The following is a 21,837-nucleotide window of genomic DNA, read 5'->3' as shown; positions in this document are numbered from 1 at the left end:
CCTTGAACGAACCTCTCCATCCTTTCCAAGCTTGTTGGGGAGATCCTTTCAACTTGTACACAGAAATTCTCTTAGTTGATGAGTGCACTGGAAAATGTAGGTATGTAAGCGAGGGCTGTGAACAGATCTCTCTCCTAACACATACAGCTGTGCCAGCAGAAAGTGGATGGTAGAGGTAATGATTTTAAAACATTTTTTTTTTCACTGGTGTATCTTAATGCTTTCAAGAACCAGGTCTAAACTATATTGTCTGAAGAACTTTGCACTCATACAGGTGGTGTGGGAATAAGAGACAATCCCTGCATAACTTTGTGAACTGTTTTTGTGTGCTCTCATGCTAAGAGAAGTATTTCCAGTTGCCAAGCAGGCTTGCTTACAGAAACCCCTGCCTGCCTTACTTTGACCCAAGTGGTACCAATGCAATGTCTTTTTAGAAAGAAATTAAGTTAGCATATTTCCTTCCTGGTCCTGATGAGCAAAAGAGCATTTCTTAAAACCAGTGCAACTGGCAGAATATAAGCTGCAACCCAGTCTGGATTTGATGCCTTTGGACCCTGTGATGAATGGAGTTCTTCAGCCTGGAGGACCTCATGGTTTTGGTTCTGCGAAGGGATGATACAGGTTGTGTGCAATGGTGCAGGAGACAGTGTATGAGGAAAAATGACTTAGATAATATTGTAAGGGCTGCTGAGGTCATCTGAGAAGATTCAGAAAACTAACACACGCTGAATGCCCAGGGCTCTCCTCTGTTTCATTTGGCACTCACTATACTTCCTTCTGCCCCACACCATCACTGCCTCGTGTCAGAAATGCAGGTGAGCAGTACCAGCGCTGTTAAACCCAAAGTGTTGATACAGTTTTATTTGTTCTGACCCTCCATCTTTGAAACGCATTGGCGCACGGCATGCAGAGCCGTGGTCCATATACTGCCCCTTCCTTGCAGCCAGTGGCCTCAGTGAGCTAGAAGTGTTAAGGAAAACAGTACAACAGTTCCCAATTCCTGAAGAATTCAGAAGAATTTTTAGGATCTTTTCCTTCTTTGTGGCACAGAGGTGATCATCCACATGGATTTACTGAGTGAGGTACAGGGGAGTTACAAAGGAGGTATCCCCTGCCTTTTTGTCACTGCGCTGGCACCTTTTATGTTCCCAGTGCTGTGGTGCCTCTCCAATTTCCTGTCTCTAGTTGCCAGACGATGGGAGTGAGACAGTCAGCAGTGCTGTACTGGGAATGGAGCCAAAAAAGACAAGCAAAAGACGTGAGCAAAATTCTTTCCTAGGGTGAAGCTCTGTTCTGGGGTCTTAGGTTATTGGCTTGGAATGACTGACCCAAGTCTTTCTAGCAATTTGAAGGTGGGTCTTGTAAACTAGAATCCCTCCTGCCCCTTTTTTTACATTATTCCATTCCAGCAGTGTTGCCAATTGAGCTAGGTTTAGATTCTGTAAAGTCTGCAGGGCTGTTAAGAAAACCTTGATACTCCTACCTTTCTGTCCTCGTGCTCCACCATGCACTTAGATTTCCTATTTTATCTGCCAACTCATTCTGAGACTAAACTCAATATAAAGCCTCACTCTGCTCCATGTGCACACTAAGATCCTGCAGGAGAAAATGCTGCATTGCAATCTGAATTGGTGACAGGACTTCAAAGACACTCGGCAACAGTTTGGAAACTATGAAAGTCTGGAATTGATAGCACTGACTTAGCAGTAACCACCCCAGGTTCTCTGCTGCTGAACCCTTGTGTAAGTTGGAAAAACACACCATGGCATATCTTTTTTAATTAATGGCATGGGAAAGCTAATAGATTAATAGTAAGCCTTTATGCTCATATGATCCAAGGTGGACAGAATCGCGGGTCTTTGTGCATCTGTCTGGAATAACACTTGTAGGCTGTAAGGTGCTTTATTCCTTTGGCTCCGGGAAGTGTGTTTTCTTTGCTTTACTTTGAGACCTCACTGGAAAAAAGATTTATCCCAGTGTAACAAAAATCCACAATCTGGAGGCAAATGTATGTTTGATTATGACCTAGTGTTTATAGTGTGATCAGTTTTTATTTTAGACAGGACTTTCTTGCGGTAGGATGCATGCCATGAGGCTGCAGTCTTTGCAGAGCTGGGAATGAAGAAGTTCTACAGAGGTTCTGCAAATCAGTCTCCTCCTCTTGCTTCCACTGGTGAATTGCTTGCATCTCCACAAAGCAGCCCTGCTGAGAAAAGCCTTAAGAAAAGAGAAGCAGCTTGTTTCTTTCTTTCTGTCAAGTTGCCACACTCCTTCTGTATATACACGCTGCTCTACACCAGTTGCAAATTACCACAGTAAAATGCATCCAAAGCTCCAGAAGCTCTTTCTCCTATATGCCTTTGCTCATTAGCATGGATGGAAGGCTTTTGTGCTACAGTAGTATAGCTCTTCCACTGGTACTGCATTATTATCCATGTCACAGAATCACAGAATTATCAAGGTTGGAAAAGACCTAGAAGATCATCTAGTCCAACCATTACCAATACTTCCCAGCTAAATCATATTCATCAACACAACATCCAAACGTTTCTTGAACACTCCCATGGTCAGTGACTCCACCACCTCCCTGGGCAGTGCGTTCCAATGCCTGACTACCCTTTCTGTCCTTTTGATACTACGATAGCCTTGGCTGCTAATACATTTCTGCTGGAGAAGAAAGTGAAGGAGTGGAGAAGGAGGGAATTGGATGTCCAGAAATATGAGTAATCTCAGACTTGAAGCCATGCAACATCACTTGAAGCATTTTCACTGAGGGCTGGGCTCAGTGCTCTAGAGTCTTTGGAAGGAAGCTGGAAATGCTTTGCTAGCAGGGAATGTGGAAATGTACAGCAGCATTCTCTCTCCAACACTAGATAAGAGTGGCCCCATCAAAATGAAGAAGTTAGCACTAGTTCTCATTTACCTCATGTTTTCAGTGTTAACCCCCTAGGAGTGGAAATCGCGACTGTGCTTTCCCTGGATCACATCCATGGCATAGATCTCTCTACATGCTACTCTGTGACTGCCCAGCTCCTGCACTGCACAGGAGTGAGAGTTTCTTTCTATCCCATATCTGAGGTAGGAGATAGGATAAGGTGAAAGCTGTAGGTCACAAGGAATGATTTGTTGTGTTTCTTCTACGTGGTTTGCTCCACCAAGTTAGTGAGGTTCCTGCTTTATAATGAAAGTACAGTATGAGCCTACACTGGCATGATCTAGCTACCTTCCTACATGCTTGCTTTCATCCAACTTGCACTGTATGAGGAAAGACTTGGCATTGTCTTTCTGCCTTACCAAATCTCCTATTAGTCATGTCTTTGGGAGATGGTGGCAGTTCTTCACCTCCCACGCTTAGCCTAGATACAGTCTTTTACCGGGCTCAGTGTGGATTAAAAGAAAATAATAATTCCTAGTTCTCAGACTTCTTTAACTGTAAATGGAAATAATTCATAAATATTACAGCTTTGTTTGTCTGATGAGAATGTTAGCCTGTGCTACCGTTTTGCTTCCCTTCCCCCTCCTGCTGTTGCAGTAGGGTGAATTGCACCATTTTTAATAAGATTAGAGCTATTTGCATTTTAAGGTGTTCAGGGTATTAGCTGGCGGTGTGTCAGTTTAGTCTGTCTGAGCTGGCTTTGGTCACCTCCCATAAAGGTTAGAGAGTTCAAAAATATTGTGCCTCGTTGAACTGAGAGTCTAGACATGTCTGGAGAGATCCTTAGTTTTCAGGGTTTGTCTAAGCTTTGTTTCAATAGGGTGTGAAAGCTGCAAAAAATGACAAGCTAACACAAAGGTTTGAAAGTCATTTGAGTACTGTGTGGGTGAGAAATGCCTGTATCTGTACTCTTTGTCAAGGAACAGTAAAAGGGCGCTCATTGCAAAGAAAGAAAGAAAGAAGAAAAAGAAAAAAGCACTGTCAAGCAAATAAAAGGCCTTTTATTTGTGTGTAGAAATGGAGAAGGAGTTTGGGTTTGCTCTGAGATTTACTGTAGAAACTGAGGTGTGCCATTCAAACTTGTGCGTGCCAGGCTGTACTCCTCTCCGTACACTCAGCCTGGTGTGTGCAGCCTTCCCTGGATGGGAGCCAGGTGACAGCCTTTCCTAAGGCTTTGGGAGCGAACACAAAGAGCAGTAAATACTCTAAGTATTACTCCTGCAGGACTGCACACTTTGCCACTTCTGGATGCCCGGCTGCTGTTGCAGCCATCCTCCATCCCTATGGCGCATGTTCCCTGTGTCACCTCTTTACTCCGTTCCAGCCAAGAGGGCTCTCTCTGAACTCTCCTGGTTTTCTGCCTTGGGATAAGCCTGTTCCAGGGAGCCTCATTTGCTCTTTGAGGGTCAGAAAAAAAGAGTCTGTCACCCAAGAATATGTCTTGCCGGGGAAGAAAGAAAATGCAACACGGCTTATATACTAACAACTGTCTTTTGAATGGTAGAGAGTTAAATAGGTCTTAACAGAAATTCAGCAGTTGCCTGGCCTTGGCAGATGCCACTGTGTATTGTGTGCTATCTGCAAGTGTCCCTGTGTGCTGGGGTCACTGCTTGTGCTGGAGGTTCCCTAAAGCAGTGGTTGAGGATGCTGGGAATATGCCATGGAGATCATTGGTGCAATCATGGACACAACATCAGACTCTCACGCTGTTTTTTCCCCTCAAATCTCTGCAATTTCTTAACTAGCAGACGAAGGAACTTGGGAAAAGGACAAAAGAACAGTAACACGAGGAGAATATTCCTGTTGAGATTTCCTCCTGTAGAGAGGAATTAATGCAGAACAATAGCTATTTGCTTTTGCAAGTTTCTAGGGGCAAATTATATTCTTGACCACTCTTCAGTTCTCATGGTAGCTGGAGTGCTTTAAGGCCCCAGTTCCTGGAACTCTATGAAAAAGAATGTCAAGTTTCATTAAAAAATCACAACAAAGCTTGTTTCTAGCCTTCCTGACTGCTCTCTGAATCATTATGGATAGGCCATAGTAAGCTCCAATGTTTCCAAACAGCAGAAAACAACAAAAACGCTGTATTTGTTTAGTCGCGGGATTAACTTCAAGTGGGCAATACTAGAACTGCCAAACCCTTACGATCAGTAAAGCACTTGAAGGATTTAACTGCCTCAGCAGTTACGTATAATTTGAAGTAAATATGGAGAGAGAGAAGAGCCAGTTTATTTCCTTAGTTATTTAGGCACCATTGGTGATATATTTGTGGGTTTGTATATTTAATACAGGCTTTGATGTTTTCCCTTATGCATCCTTTTATTACATAAATAATGTCCTCGTTTCTTAGTGTTTGTTGTTAGTGTGTGCAAATACATTCATCTTTTGTTTCACCCTTCCCTAGTGACCTGTTACACTTAGTTATAGGATATGCAGAAAGGAAATAATTAGTCTAGCTTTGATCTGCCCTTGAAATTGTGCTCTTCTTTTAAACCACTATAGGAGAGGAACAATAAGTTTGTTTCTGCTCTCCTCAGCAACAAAGCGCAAAGTGAATCTTGCCTTGTAAATTATTGTCTTACAATAGCCTGAAGAGCCACTTCTTAACGTATGAGCTCCTTATAAAGGCTATTTTTCCAATGCAGGGATGCTGCAGGTCGGGCGGTAGCGCTGGGAGCTCCCGAGCTGTTAGAGCCCGTTATGTCACTGCTTCTGAGCACCTGCTTGAGTGCACACTTCATCTCATCTATTTGCTGTTCTGCAGTCCCTCATTTTAACTTGTTTATTTGTTGTCTTGGTGTTTTTTGTTTTTTTTTAGATTGGACCTTAGTTTGTTTTTGATTAATTTCTGCTGCCTCTATGGCTTTTATTTCTTTCTCTCTCTTTTTTTTCTCCTTCTTTTTTGGCATTCTGCTTGGCACTGCAGGAGCAAATTAATAAAGGTTCCCTGCTCCAAGGAGCTGTGACAAAAAAAATCTGCCAGAAGTAATGTGAAGTGGAGCTGTGAAATTTTCAAACCGGTCTGGGAAAACAAGGTGTAGTTTCCTGTTCCTGGTCTGTGTAGCCTGGAAGGAAAGCAAAGTTTGGGCGATGGAACCAAATGTTAGCAGCTTCATTGTTTTCCGGCTGAAGATGACAGCGTTTGTGTGTCCATCTAGTTCTTTTTTTCTTTTTTTTTTAAGTTAAGTTGAACTTCTCAGATCTCATTTCTGGCTTTTTTAAGCCTTTAATTTGTAGTAGGAAACGGCTTTGTTTGTGGTACTGTCTGGGCCTTGTTTTCTTTCTTTCCTACACTGCTCAGAAGAAGAGAGCCCAAAGCATCCATGGTGCGGAAAATGTACTGGATGCTCATTTCTCCTGTTAGCCCCTTTAGTCTGTCTGCACATTTACTGCCTGTGGCCTGGTGGGAGTTTGTCCTACAGGAGCAAGTTGTCTTGGTGATTCACTAGATGGTACCTGATACATGGGAAGTAGTATTTGCTGTCAAAATGGTAAAAAGGCTTCCTTCAGGGTTTGTCTGGGTTTTCATCATCCAGGCAGCTGAAGAGCTGAGAGTTCCCAGCATTCTGTGCAGTGGATGAGAGCATTCCTCCCATTTCATAAGAAATTCATCTTTTACGTTGTAGTTCCAGACCTCCAGATCGTACATGTAAGGACTGACTATTTTTTAATTACACATTGCCCAGGTCACTGGAGTTATGATTCTGGATTGGGAGCTTTGTGTTTCCTGAACACAAATAGTAAGAATGAATTTGTTTTACTGTTATGTCGTTTAACAGGCATGGATGAAATCTGAAAGTGAGGTCTTTGTAGTTCTTCATAATTAATGATCCCACTGTATAGACTGTATTATTTGTTGTTATGATGATTTGGGTTATCTGTTGCTGTTGTTTAGTGATGGTTTCCAGTCCAGTTCAAGTACTTCTGTTCCTGTAGCAATGGGCTGTGTGTATTGCATGCCAAAAGCATCAAGCTCTGTTGCTTTAAGGTGCCCAGAGCTAATGCAGTAGTATATAAAAGAAGTATCTTTACACACTTCACACTAGTATGATGCTAAATTATTTAGGGCTTTGAAAAGGCATTTAGTCCTCTGCTGAAAGATGATTCAGATGAGTGGTGGTTATAATTCAATGTATATTTGTCCATAAACGCATATAAAAGGTGGAAATGTTAATTTTAGTTTCACTGAATCTACCAGGCTGGAAACTAAATGTAAATTTGAGTATGTATCTCTCTGTTGTGTTTTGCCGCTAGCAGCTTTTAGAATCACAAATGCACATTTTTAATGACTAAATGCAACATTAACAGTGAGCCATTCTGCCCTAGTTGTTTCATTAGAGAATGGACTTGTTAGAGACTGCTCTTAAAGCAGACATGTCTGTCTAATCAAGGTTTAGAAAAACAACAAAAAAAAGAATATTAAAAATAATATTGAAGAGCAAAAGAGATTATTTGTTTCTGTGCAGGCTTTTGAATGTTAGCCAGAACATGAAGCAAGAGGAGAGGTATGAAGTATGGCTACGTGAAATGTGAAATCACTTGGGGACAGGTGCTGCACCAGAGGGCAGTGGGCATGGAACGGGCTGCACAGTGGTCATGGCCCCAAGTGCCAAGGAACATTGGGATGGTGCTCTCAGGCACAGGCTTTGGATGTTGGGTGGTCTGTGTGGAGCCAGGAGTTGCACTCAATGATCCCTGTGGGTCCCCTCCAGCTCAGGGGATTCAGTGATGCTGAGGCCAGCCAGCAGATCGCACACGGCACCAGTTCCTGGACACTTCTGCTTCCTTTTTTTTTCCTAGCAACATTAAGTAGATAATTTTAAATCAAGAGGTTTCTGCTTGTTCCTAATTCCCCACGTGATTAAAAAACAAACACTAAACAAACAAAACACCAAAGAAGTGCTGGCAGCATCTAAGGTCCATGTGAAAAAGGCAGAGCAGTTCCCCTCTGTGTGTGCCTGCACACTTCATGTGATGGCTGTGGTGAGGGGCTGCACCATGTCCCCTCCGTGCCAGCAGGCTGGGAAGGCTCTGGGAAAGTGGCTTCACACAGAGGTTGGGTCAGCCACCACATGCACACTGTCACCAAGTTATAACTTGTTCATGTGAGGAAGGAAATGACACTATAGGGAGAGATGACTTCTTCAGAGGATGACCTTGAAGGAGGAGGAGGTGAAAAAGCCAGAGATAAAGACAGCCTTGTACATCCTCGAGGCTGCCAGGCCTAAAATTAGCCACTGACCAGGCTTTGTTTCACGTGCTCCCAGCTGGCCTCCTTAGCGGGCATGGTGAGCACTGAGGCCAGGGAGCGGGCCTCTCGTGACCAGCTGTGTGCCACTTTATCATGGGACAGGGATGGTCGGGTAGTGCAACAGGGCTGTGGGGAAGGATGGAGCTGTTAGGGGTGGGCAGGTGAGGTGTGAGGGGCAGACATGATGCTGGCAGTCTGTTTACAATACCAGATTTATCCCATTTGGACTGTTTGGGGTGTTGCAGTGTTAGAAGCTTGTGGTGGCTTTGCAATTCTATGTAAATACAGTTTGATTCTCATGTGAGGGCACACTGAAATCAAGTAGTGCCGCTGTACAGTCACTGCTGTTTTGTGTGCTGTATTAAGCAGACATGCCATTGAAGTGTGATTACTCTGTGAGCTAGGCAGTGGGCTGTCTTCATCTTGCCTAGACTCCCTCAGCACCCCGTATCCACATCAAGCAGTATATAAGCCCACACAGTGGCAGGGGGGAGCGTCAGGTAAGCCTGAACCACCGCACTTTGGAGCTTCCTGCGAGGTGCTGTGCCACAGCGTGCTGAGAAGGTAGAATTTGGCTTTTTGTTTCACTCCTCTCTGTCTGTGCTGTCTAAAGTCACTCTGGGAAGGCAGAGGTTTTGCAGCTCCCCCCATTAATCCCTTCTGACCAGGCTGCAATTCCAGCTGAGTGGTACCTATATTAGATGGAGGGAGTGCTGCGGAGTGTAATGCTGCACTAAGGGTTTTACACTTGTCGTCTGGCTTGCTGCATAGTCAGGATAAGTCGTAACAGTTTCTCCAAATCCCTGCGAGGTTTTTTTTCTTCCAAATGAAGTGATTAGCTTCTGCTGTAAACTTCCCCTTGTCTCGGGCATCCAAGCCTTGTGCTGAGCTTGACAGCATTCAAGATCTCCTGCCCACATAGACTATTAGGTTCTGCTTATCCTTCGTTTCCACTGCCTGGTGAAATATTAGATAACGGGGAAGGAGCTTATCTTACATGCGTCTGAACTGACAAATATGGCAGCCTTTCAGTAAAAAGGCTAATGCAGACGAGGCCTTTTTCCTGGCTAGAATAAGAATGAGGTCGGTTCTTGTCTTCTGCCATTGACAATGGTCAGATGCGTGCAGCGTGATTTCCATAGCATCCAGACAGTCAGAGTACCTAATATCTACCTGTCTAGTCAATACATCAGCTGTGCCAGAGCGGAGAGCTGAAGTTTGTCATTGAAGCTCGTTTCTAATGCATCACGAATGGATCTTCCTCTGGTACTCCAGGGTAAACATTGTAAGCTGCACAAATTTATTTACCAGCAATGACAAATAACACTGTCAGTCACTTTTGTTTTGTTCCCTAAATAAGACATTCTCTGTAAATGCCTTTATGGATTTAATTTTTGCTGCCTTAAGCGGCAGAGGGAGTGGGGAGGGGGGATTTCTTACTGTTTGAACAGTACTGTTAGGTTAACATTCATGTTTATTTCCCTCCGTGTTACAGCACATGAAAAATCAGTGTAATAATCTTCAGAGGGACCATAGCAGGATTTAACAACTGGAGGGCAGCAGCTGAGAAACAGTGTCCTGATGAGAGCAGTGTAGAGTGGAATTTGCTTTAAAAGCAGAGCTGAACAACAGTTTCATATTGTGGTGGGTGCTACCTGGAGGAGGAGGAGGAGGAGGAGAGGGAAAGAGACGGCTGCTGAGTGCAGAGTGCTGAGCGAGCCCTGGTACTCATCACAGAAGTTTCTTGGATCGCCTCAGGCACGGAGCCGTGCTTGAAGTTTAGCACTTCCATTTTGAGCAGGAATACTCACCATTATAGTGTGGTGTAGTTCTGCGTTACATTCACGCAGATATTTTGGGAGATTGTTTTCCCAGCCGTAAATCCCGAACTGTACGTTTGCTATCAGATTCTCAGTCACCAGCTAAAAAACAGAATGTCTGACAGCCCATAAAGCTGGGGATCTGGTGGGAGAAACTGGTAGCCTTTTTAGAGATGAAGGAATGGAAGTTAATGCCTGGCTTGCTGCAGTATAGCAAAATACAAATGTGCTCTGAATGGAGGAAGTGGAAAGAGTTGTTAGTTGAGCAAGCCAGACGCACCTAGACAGCATCCTGAGCCGCTGCCAACACACACTGGGTTTTTGGACCTTTTCCAGGCTTTGTTCCTGAAAATAAATTGTTCAAGATGGGAAACTTTGAAAATTGCATTGACCAGTGAGCCATGCGGGTGTGCGAGCACAGACGGAGACGACTCGGGCTTTGGATCGGGGCTAGAGGCTCAGGGAGAAAAAGCGGTGATCAAAGTTTAGCCTGCATTTTGTTCATTTGCAGAAGGTGGTCTGCTATTTTTTTTTTTTTTATTAGTCTTCTTCCTTACAAATGGGATTAATTCTGGCCCTGGAAACTCAGTAAGGGTCGTTGTTGGATCATTTTGTTTAGCTGTTGACTCGCTTTGTAACTGCAGTTCGGTTTCCTTCCATATAAAATCTTCTCTGCATCTGCTTCACAGGAGGAGCACGTGAAGAAATTAAGTAACAACCCTAAACCGTTCTAAATATGTAAAACAATGGATGTATGCTAACTAAAGCATTATTTATTTAATGCTTTGATAACCATGTTGCAAAACAAATGAGGAGGTGGGGATATCTTTTGGAACAGAATATACTGCGTTGCCTGCCTTGATCTGCATTAGACATCTGCACTGTGAAGTACAAGCGATGCTGAAAGATGCACTGAGAAAACAAATGGGTTACAGCGCTGTTGTGTTAGAAATGGCAAAATGTGTAGGCAACAGAGTACTAAAGCTACTTCACTCGCAGGCAGAGTTGTAAAGTATTAACTGAAGAAATACAGCAAAAAAAAAAAAAAAAAAAAAAAGATAAAATGTGAACATTTTGGAAACTGGGACTCATAGTTCTTTATGCAGTGGAAATTCACACTGCTAAAAAAAATAAAGAACAATTTTTTTTTTCTTTAAGCAGAAAAACCAGACCTTCAAAGTTCTGAGATTTAACACTCAGAATGACAACTCTTGACTCGAAAAATAAAAAATAAAATAAAAATAAAACAACAAAACAAAGCAAAAGGGAAAAAAAAACCACCAGCCCACCTTCTTGAATATTTTTAGAGGTGTTCAGGTTGAAGCTGGCTTTGAGGAAGACACTTGGAATGAAGAAAAAGGTCCTCGTCTGGGCTTTGACAGCGAGAAATCTGAGAGGACACAAAGGAAAAGTTCCCCAGCCCTTTTAATTTCAAAATGTCTAAGCAGCCTGTCCCAAAACAGATAGACTTAGGCTGGGAGCCAGTTTGGGCTGAATGACAGATTCATGCACCTTGTATGCACAATCTTGGCTTGAGCAATCCCCTTCTTACTGTGTGTAAAACAGAAACTAGATGTGTCGATGGCAAGGTGAAGGTATTTGATGTGGCTAAAAAAACAGGATGAGCACTGCAGTGGGTGTGCCTTTTCTAATTAATTTAGCAAAACTGTGCAAATACAATGACACACGGCTTCCAAGTCAGGAATTACGGCTGTTGAGGCAGCAGCAGCAGCCCAGCCTTGCTGTCCTTGCTCAGCACTGGATGGCCATGTCTCTCCACCTTGGCAGGGCTCTGTGGTTCTCCTCATGAGACCCTTTTCATGTCCCAGTGGCAGCAATGGGAGCATATCCCCAAGGAAGATGTTGTATGGTGTAAAGCTGTGGTGTGGATCATTACAAGTTTGTGCCGCACTGGGTTAAGACATCACCAGGAGAATTGGCTGCTGGGCAGTACTGATGTTTGTAGGACATGGCCCCTCTTGAGTATGCGGCAGTATGTTAAACAGTGGAAGAGGATGCTGATGTCATTCTCCTGAAATCTTGTACTTTGCTCTTCTGATCAGGCTTAGCAGACACACTTCCGTTTGTTTTAATTATTTTATCTCCCATGTCTGATTTCAAAACGGGCTCACACATGGGTGAAATTCCGGTTGAGAAGCTGCTTTCCTGCTGGCGATGGGGACTCAGCACCCTTTGAGACACAGCCTGCCATGCTGGAATAGCTCCTCATGCTGAGCTGCTGACCTGGGAGCAGGTAACCACCTGATGTAGGCATCAAAGAGCTGCCCAGAGTGAGAAACTGCAGTGACCTATACAGTAATACATGTGACCGGTAAAAGCAGCCATTCAGGCAGGTTGAGTTGCTGCAGGCAGGTGGCCAGCACATGCCTTAGGTACCAGACACGTCCTAGATCCTGCATTGCATGCACACCACCTCACAGTCTCACCAGATGATTGTTGGGGACTTCTGAGTGACCAGAATCCCACTCAGAGCTGTTAGGCAGGTAAAGATGCTGGGTGTCCTGAAATCCTGGAAAAATCCCCTTTGCACTTTTGGTAAATGTGCAACTAGGATTTGCTGTTGTGACAGCACATCCAAAGTGCTGTAAGAGTAGCCTGAGTCCCAGCACACAGAACAGCCCCTCATTCCCGAGTTGGTGGGTGAGCCATCAGGGCTGTTCAACAAGCTCACAAAGTCATCAGGTGTGTCTTGGCGGCAGAGCATCGCGCATGAAGACCGGGTGGGTTTTAACTAAAATGACCACCTTAGCAAGTGTGAGGCATCAGTAGTTTTGCTACCCCAGTGCGGCCAAGAGTTGGTTGAAGTGAGCACCGGTGAGTGTGCTTTATAATCCTTTCCCACTCCATGTGTGCACATCTGTACACACTGCATTTATTGCAACCGTGCAAACAAATATTTACTATCAAAACTTCAACAAGGAAATGCATGCAGAAAGTTTTGTCCTGCCTGAGCAGGGCGCAATGGAATCCCATGAGTGGACTATACTGCAACGCTGCTGGTGAGTCACAGCAGTGTCAGATGTACAGTTGTACCGAGTGGGAACATGCGATGAAATGCAGCCTCCCATCCAAAAATACCATCCAACCACCTGTAAGATGCATTAGCTGTCAGTTCCCAGCGCTGCCAGACAGACTGTGACAATGCACCGTTGTGATTTTGGAGCTTCCACCTTCAGGAGTGGCCAAGCAGTCCCAGCTTCACATGGTGCCAGAGGCTGAGTTTGGTGAAGCTGTGCTTGGTGGTTGTGCTCAGTGCCACCAGAGGGGGTGGGCACCAGCAGCCAGGTGTGAGGTGCCACTGGTTCTGCTGGAGGCAAGAATGCTGTAACTGCCTTGGGTGGGCCTGGCTGCGTTTTGCATAAAGGAGGATGGATTCCTGCTTCGTATCAGGTTGCTAGCGTGCTGTCCATCAAGTGATGTTAGGAAATCAGTTTTTAGAAGCTGTGCCAGTTTTGACATGCTGCTTTAACATCTCTCTGCCTGCAGTAGGGCAAGCCATAGAAATCCGATGTTGTCATCACACCGAGCTGTGAAGCATTCTCTCTCTCTCTTGCTTTCTCTCTCTTGCACTCTGTCATATGGAAACCAGATCAAGATTATGAAATTATTGCCCACAAACTGTGATCTTTTTTCTCTTTTGTGGTGGGAACTGACAAGCCAGTGACGGCGCGGCGCTGTTGGGACTAGCTGTTCACGTTGCACGCATTTGTATGTATCGGGAAGCGCCGAACTTGGCGTGCTTCTCGGTTGGCACGCAGGCTGGTGAAACATCAGATTTTTAATCGTGATAAAGTTCGCGAAAGAAGAAATTATGGCAGATGTTTCCTTTTGTCAGAGCTGAACTGAATCATTAAAATGTGCCGTGATGTACCACGAACCAGTCAGTGTAAACACCATCTCTGTGAACGTGTCAGAAGGCTGAAGAACGCAGACCGTTCGTGGTACTGTTAGAAACCGTGTGGTCTGAATGCTGTATTACCAAGCTTTTCTCCTTAAATGCGGAGCATGAATCTTATGAATTTTTATTGCCTCTATACAAAATGAAAAGATAACATATTCTGCCTTGGTAAAAATAGCTTCTGCAGCACGGTTGTCGTTTTGCTGGGTGTTTACCCAAAGGTGTGCTTTCCACAAGCAGTGGTGAGGGATGTGGTTCCCATTGAGCACTGAGCTTCCTCTCTTAATCCCCTCTTTTCTTGTACGATGGGAAATGCTCTTGATTGCCAAGGAATGCCTGTGATGGCACATGAGAGCGCACAACCCAGAGCAGCAAAAACACACCAATATCCCAGCTCTGCTTCCTGGCTGCTGCCAAGCGGATACGGATATCCTGCAGAAAGCGTCGCAAGGCTGTGGGATTCTCTGCGGGCTTTCTCTCCATCTCCTGCCTCACACATCCTATGACATCTGCACTCTCGCCCAGGCCGTTAGTCAGAAGGGCAGTGCAGTATGAGGAAGTGCCCAGTGCTTCCCCATGAGCTGAATGCACAATATCTGCAGTTGTCCTCGCTCTTGCTGGACTAAGAAGACTGGACTGAATCTGGTTCTCATTCACAGTGCTGTCAGTTCTCAAGATTGTACTGTAAGCTGAGGGGCTTCCTTAAAGCTGCAGCTGCTGGAGTCAAAGCAGTTCACAAATATCTCCATTTTGATTCAGAAGTCAAAGACACGCTGGAAAGATGGGATCAAAGTGTATCCCAAAGTGCTGTTTTATGCCCTTCTTCTGATATGAGGGGGACAGAAAGTCTTCCTTTATATCGTGAAATAGGTTGCAAGCAGTAGCAAATACAAATCATCACACATCTTTTTTGTGGGGGTGCACAGCAAGCAAAGTGAACATGTTTTGCAGACCAGTTTAAATACTCTTAACCTGTGATTCCTCATCCAGATCAATTACATGGACTTACTAAGGAAAAACACGTATATATAATACGTTGATATAAGCAGGGCTGCAGAAGCCAAAAGGAAGGAACTTAGTGAAACAGTCACACAGGTTTCAGTGATGACAGTTGTTAATGGCAAAGCATCTGTAGTTATTGCACCACGGAAATTGGGGGATATGCAGCGTGCTTTTTTAATTTGCATAAGTTTTTACACCTCTCTTGCACCACAGGACCTTAATCCATCATGAAACCTCGTTAGAAGCTGCGCCATTGTGTCCTGAGGCAGATGGCAAAATCTGTGAGTCACTGATTTGCAATCAAGGAAGGAAACTGAGACTACAGTTCTGGGGAAAGAGGCTCCCCATTTGGGACTCATTTACACAGCTCCTTTTTTTTATAAAAATCGTTAGTGCTATAAACTATCCTTTATTGTTAGGAGAAGAAATTTAACAATGCAAATAAAACAAAATACTGTGGCAGAGCAATTTTATGCTTGATTGTAATGTTTAATGGCATGTTCTCCTTAAGAGATTTTCTCATCCTTCAGACCCATCGTGTGTGACTCACTTGATTTCTAATGGTCTGAACCCCCCTGATTTTATTCCTGGGGTTGTTTTCTCTATAGCAGTTTCTGTAAACGTGCTGCATTGTGGGGTTACCCGGGGTTAATTTCCCTTGTGATTTTACATCCAGACAGCACGTATGTAGATTCTGCAAGACAAACGATGAGTTAACTATAGGATAAAAGCATAAGGAGGAAACTCCTTCATTTTATTCTAGATCCATTTTTCAGTATCGGTGTCTTTGCAGGTTGGACCTGCATGATTTGTAAGGTCCCTCTGAACGCAAGCCATTCTGTGATTGTAGGATCCTTTTCCCTTGCTCACTTTTAAATGCTAATGCTAGCTTGCAATTGCATTGCAGTTCAAAAAAAACACCTTCTTTTTTGTTAGCGCTGACCTCAAAAGGTGCGTTCCATTGCTCCTCTCCCTCAGCTTTCTTTTGATCCCACATTTTGCAGGTTCCTCTCTTTATCCTTTCAGGTACCAGACTGCACTGTCAGTGAGGCAGAGTTTCCTATATCTAAGCCAGCTGATTGCATTCATGTCAGAAATAAAATACAGCTCATCGCATTCCACTTGCATTTTCTGTACCTTGTTGTAATCCTTGTTCAGTTTTCCCTTCTTGTGTTAGTTCTGATTTTGCCCTTAGGTTTTTGTTGTTTTATTGTGGTGGAGATGTTGAGGGTTTTTTTTAAATCCAAACTCTCAGGGTTTTCTTGTGTTCTTCTAAAGGTTTCTGCACTGTCCTGGTTTTTAAGTCTATCCTTACACCTTAGGAAGCGCTGAAATACTGTGTTAGTCTGTTCCCCATTGTTTTCTTTTCCTGGCTGCCTGGGAGTTTGTTGGCAATTGGGATTTATGGACTGAATGACTGAATAATCCACCTGGCAGGAGACATTCTAACCCTGAAAAGTGTGCTTTGGTGGAAGAATGAATGCTCCTTTTTGTGTGTAAAATACCGCTAATAGCTTGTTTAGCAACCTATATTTCTACAACAGGACTTTCAGTTTTGTGCTGGAGGTGGATTCTTGCATATGCATGCATTCTAGCACCCATGCTAATTCTGTCTCTCGTTTAACTTTCATCTGTTCCTATGGTAGGATAATGCATGGTGTGATCTCTCAGCTTTTTTAATGTGATCCTTAGTGCATCTCCTGTTTGAATGAGCTAAAAAAAAAATGAAGTCGTGGAGGATGTTTCTTTCCTGTACTTGCTGGAAACTGTGTGGAAACATCCGCCGAGACTCTGCAGAGCTCAGTAAGGTGCTCCATTGCAGCTGCAGTTGGAATAGCTTTGACTACTCATGGAATTCCTTGCCTGAAAACTTCCCAGCAAGTTTTCTTATACTGAAATGGCTCATTTTTACAACCTATGGTTAGATTAGAGCTCAAAATAAGTAAGAGTTAGGAAGTACTATCAAAATGATGGATGGGAGGGATTCTCAGTGTGGCCTCCTGCATAAGAAGGATGTGGAGCTGTTGGAGCATGTCCAGAGGAGGGCAACCAAGATACTCAGGGAGCTGGAGCACCTCTCTGTGAGGACAGGCTGAGAGAGCTGGGTTTGTTCAGCTTGGAGAAGGCTGCAGGGAGATCTTGTTGAGGCCTTCCAGTACTTCAAGGGACATTAGATACAGGAAGAGGATCAATTTTTTTTACACAGTCTGATACTGATAGGATAAGGGGGAATGGATGTAGAGTAAAAGAGGGGAAATTTAGATTAGATTTTAGGGGGAAATTGTTTTTTTAGAGGGTGGTGAGGCACTGGCACAGCTGCCTATAGAAGCTGTGGTGCCCCATCCCTGGGGGCTCTCAAGGCCAGGTTGGATGGGGCCCTGGGCAGCTGAGCTGCTGGGGGGCAGCCCTGCCCATGTCAGGGGGCTGGAACTGGTATGATTCTGATTTCCTGACGTTTTAACATCACTGATTAAAAGAAGTGGGAATTACTGTACACTGGTGTTCAGTATAATGGGTACTCGTATGGAAATTAATTTTTCAGCAACTGACCTTTGTCCCTTTAGGGATGTTTCCATGGTCTGAGCAGCCTGTGCTGATCATCACCCCCCATGCCCAGAGCTTCCTGCTCCTCGTTCTAGGAAATTCCATCCCTGCTTTCCAGCAGTGGTATGGGAGCCAGACACCAGCAGTGCAGACTCCAGGCTAACCAGGGCTCGGGTGCGATCGGCACGGCAGCATTTAACCTCGCTGGAGGAGACGGCTGTAAATTACCTGAGGCGAGGCTGTGTGTGCGAGGACACATAAACCTGCAGTGGGGATAATTCATGAGCAGATTTTGTCACTCACCAGGATAAACAGAGCAAGGATAGTCGGGGCTGAAATGTGATTACTTTTCAAACAGCCTGCTATAATTCTGTGTCCCAGACTGAACCCTCCGTCCAGCACATAAAAACAAGCCACTGCATGGTGTGGCTACACAGACCTTGTGGGCTGTGTGGCTAACTGCACATCAAGGGCTGCTACTGCTGTGTTTTAATGGGAATAAAAGCTTTGGAGGCAGCTCTTCAACTGAAGATTGCAAAAAAAAAAAAAAAAAAAAAAAGAGAAATCAATTTCACAGTCCTCCCTATTAATGCATAGTAAAGAACAGCTTTAACAGCAGGTTAATTTGGAGGCCTTAAATGCTGTCCTCATCTGCATGAAATCCCTCCACAAAACTTGCTGCTTTCGGCTTGTGTCGCTAATCTCCATGCTGTTCCCATCTGGTCAGTTCCTTGCACCTAATCACATTAAACAACACCACATCGTGTATCTAGGTATGTGTGTGCTGGCACACAGGTTACCTGCATTCACTGCAAGTGGGAAAAGTGCTTTCTGCTGCCCTGAGCCCCAGCCCCACACCACCTGGCTTCCCCGGCACGTGGCCCACATGGGACGGCTGTGGGCAGGGGCAAACACCCCCTTATTTTCCAGTTTCGACGCAGTGGTTTTGCTCTTACTCTTCAGCAGCTTTGAATGTTATAGTCATATTGAGAAAACAGCGTCTTCCTACTTTTGGTCAGCGGAGATTGCGTTTTCTTCCATTTCAGAGATTACCATCTTTAGTATGAGTAAAATAAAAAAGCAGGTCCTGTGGGTGGCAGGATTCGTTTGTTTCCACAGTCACTAGGAGACAGGTGACAGATCATTACAGCTAGCCTTAAAATATTGCATCTCACTCTTACCCAGTTTAACCAGCCCTCGGCTTTCTCATTAAGGTGCTAGACTGGTGGTGGTTTGCAGAGAAGCACTGCGACTCAGCACGCACGGGGAGTTGCAGCCATTTCTCCAGCACAGCGGGTGATGGGTTGGGGTGGGACCTCTGCCACCAGGCAGGGAACCTGAGAAGGAAGCAGGTCCCCATCGGTGCTGACAGGGCAGCTTGGTGGGATACCTGGCACTTGTTCAGCGCCAAAAGCCATTTGTGCACTCGAGAGGCCCAGCTGCATTGCAGCAGTGGTGTGGGAAGGTCTGTCTGCAGGGCTGTGCTGACCTGATGGGCAACTGAGGTGGGATGGTTTCTCCTCTTTCAGCTTTCACCCCTTGACTCCGAGTTGGTTTGGTTTCCTGATGTTGGTCCATGGGTCTGCAGCCATAGGGTGTGTGGGGAGCAGCGCTGTCACCACACAGCCCTGAGTGGTTTTTCGGGCTCACAGCTTGGCAGCCATGCTGTGGCAGGCCATGGGGCTGCCCAGCAGCCTCCTGCCCACCCCAAGCACCGAGCTGGGGGCTGAGCACCCTCCTGCCTATGGAAGTAATGGCTTAGGGGTGAAGCTGTGCCCCAGGAGCTGCCAGCAGAGGCAGTTCTGTGCTGAGGCCAAGGCAGGCGGAGGAGCTGAGGGGAGGCAGTGTCTGGGAGTCATGTCAACAATACGTGAAACGAAGACCAAAATTGTGGTGTTTTTCATTCCCTTCCCCCTCTTTTCCAGCCCCCCACCCCTTTTTTTAACTTCTGCGTGTAGATGGCTTGAGGTTCACAGAATCACACAGATCACAGAATGACCCGGGTTGGAAGGGGCCTCAAGGATCATGTAGTTCCAACCCCCCTGCCTGGCAGGGCCACCAAACATACACCTTTACTAGATCAGGTTGCCCAGGGCCCCGTCCAACCTGGTCTTGAACACCTCCAAGGACGGGGCATCCACAACCTCCCTGGGCAGCCTGTTCCAGGGCCTAACCACTCTCCTAGTGAAGAACTTCCCTCTAACATCAACCTAAATCTTCCCTCTTTTAACTTAAAACCATTTCCCCGTGTCCTGCGAGACGGCAGTTCTCGTTTTGCGATATCACACCACGATGCGTCTCCCTAATCTCGTAAACCCGCGTCTCTCCTAACACAGCGTCTCATCACGGCGCACCGCTCCAGCATCCGAGGGTTCCGCGGCCGGAAAGGCGGGCGCCCCCTCGCCGACCGCGCCGCGGGTAATGGCGGCTGAGCGCCGGGTGACCCCACCTGGGGACGGGCGGCCCCCGGGGCCCTCAGGGCCGCGGGCTCCCCCAGGCGAGCGGCGCGGGGCCGCCGCGGGGCGGGGGCGGAGGAGGAGGCGGGCGCGGAGGCGGGCGCGGAGCGGCGGCGCGGGGCGGTGGAGCGGCCGGGCGGGAGGAGGAGGAGGAGGAGGGCGCGGAGGCTCCGCCGTGCGCTGGGCGGCCGCGGCTTAAAGAGCGGCGCGGCGCTGCGCGGTAAGGTCCGTCCGTCCTTCTGCGGCGCGATCCCCGGGAGGGCGGGGAGTGTGGGGCCGGGCGGGAGCAGCGGGGCCGGGAGCGCTGCGGATCGTTTCCCCGCGCTGATTTTTTTTTTTTCCTTTTTTTTTTTTTTTTTTTTTTTTTTTTCTTCCAATTATGATTTTTGCATCTGATTCCAGCTAGAGCTTAGGAAGCGCGTTGAACCGGCTGAGACGGTTTGATCGTTAAGCGCGGTCGGGCTGAGGGCAGCCGCGTTCCGCCCGGTGTCTGCAGAGCCAGACAGGCGGACAGACAGACAGGCAGGCAGACAGACAGACAGCAGAGCAGCCGGGCGCAGCTCGGAGGCGGGCGGGCGATGCGGGGCGCGGAGGCCCTCCCTTCCCAGCGGACACAGTATGTCCAGGGAGCAGCTTAACAGTACCGCGGTGAAGGATGCACGGTTAAGAGACCTGTTGTTGGAACGAGGTACTCCCGCTTCGCTTGTCGTTCGTGGCCGCGCGGGGCAGGAGCTGTGGGGCAGCAGTGCGGGACGCGGTGCGGGGCTGGCAGAGCACAGCCGGCTTCCACAGGGTGGTTTTAAGCGTCGAGCCGGGCTTTGCCACTTGCATGGGCAGGGATAGGGCAATAAATGATTTCGTTGTTTTCTTACTCTTCTGTGAAGGTGTTTTCATTACATGTACGCTTGGCATTTTTATTTTTTTGTAAGGAAAAGTATTATTCCGGTCAAAACAACACCAACCAACCAAACCCAAACGTGATATAAATACCGTTTGCTGCATGTGAAGCGGTGTGTGTCTGTCTTGTGCGTGGGGCGGATACCGGGAGGTGAGAACGTCCCGTTTCCCTTATCCCCCTGCCTTCTCCCCTACTTTATGTATGGAAAAAGTCCATATTAGGACAAAGCCGTGCCGGGAAGGCAGCGCGGGGGCTGCCGCACGTCACCGGGGTCCCTCGCCCCCCGCACCCGTGCCAAGTGCGTGTGCCCAAACGCCAGGAGCCAGCGAGCGCAGACGGCCTCGGCCCGTGCCTTTTGCTCTTTCCTTTTTCCTATTAATAACCCGCCGGTGAGCCCCAGGGGCGGCGGGAAGAGGAGGTTAAACGCCTCTTCCCCTTCTCTGAAACAGCAGCAGGATGCTTTGTGGTGTTCTAATGTCAGCGACAGAAGGCTGAGCTTGGAAAATCCCATGTGCTCATGCGTGTGTGCCGTGATCCTATCGCATGGCCGCGTATAGTGTTTCAGCCCGGCACGTCCCGGCGATTCCCCCCGCCCTCCCAAGAGGGAAGTGAGCACAGCCCCGACCGCTGGTTCCCAAAGGAGAGGTGCCGTCCTCTGCCACCGAAATGCCGGGGCCTGGGCCAGTGTAGGAGAATGCCCTTGGCAGACAGAGGAGTAACGTGCCATTGCAGTGATCTCTGCATTCTAGGAAAGCCTAAATCAACATTGCCAGCTTTGCGTGTTGCCCTTTTGCAACGTGCTGTTTCCAGACGAAAGCATTGCATGGACCAAAGAGGGGGAAAAGGCAAAAGACTTGGGGTCAGAGAAACCTTTTGATTCACAGCAGCCACAGACTCTGAACTACAGCTGCGGCAAACCTGTGTTGGGCGCTTCTGTGCTCCTGGCTCTTTGGGTCTGGGGGTTGGTTGACATGGGGTCCGAGAGTAGTGGGACAGCCTTCGGTTTCCTCCA

At 46.6% G+C, this 21,837-nt stretch overlaps 1 protein-coding gene across 6 annotated transcripts in view; it reads left to right on the top strand.

Moving 5' to 3' along the window:
* LDLRAD4 (low density lipoprotein receptor class A domain containing 4) overlaps window positions 1-21,837 on the top strand; it is a 259,845-nt gene that overhangs the window by 218,187 nt on the left and 19,821 nt on the right. For 2 of the 6 annotated variants that reach the window (XM_032442620.1, XM_015855133.1), the window contains exon 1: window positions 20,174-20,615. The exons of 2 other annotated variants lie outside the window; for them this stretch is intronic. In XM_032442620.1, the coding sequence (XP_032298511.1) occupies window positions 20,546-20,615 (70 nt within the window). In that variant the 5' untranslated portion in view covers window positions 20,174-20,545. Of the gene's footprint in view, window positions 1-20,048; window positions 20,153-20,173; window positions 20,616-21,837 lie in introns of those variants that run through there. 2 more of the 6 variants (XM_015855134.1, XM_015855135.2) reach the window with 2 other exon arrangements.

Source organism: Coturnix japonica, chromosome 2 (assembly GCF_001577835.2).
Source record: "Coturnix japonica isolate 7356 chromosome 2, Coturnix japonica 2.1, whole genome shotgun sequence".
Taxonomy (NCBI): domain Eukaryota; kingdom Metazoa; phylum Chordata; class Aves; order Galliformes; family Phasianidae; genus Coturnix; species Coturnix japonica.
This window is presented reverse-complemented; position numbering and strand designations above follow the sequence as displayed.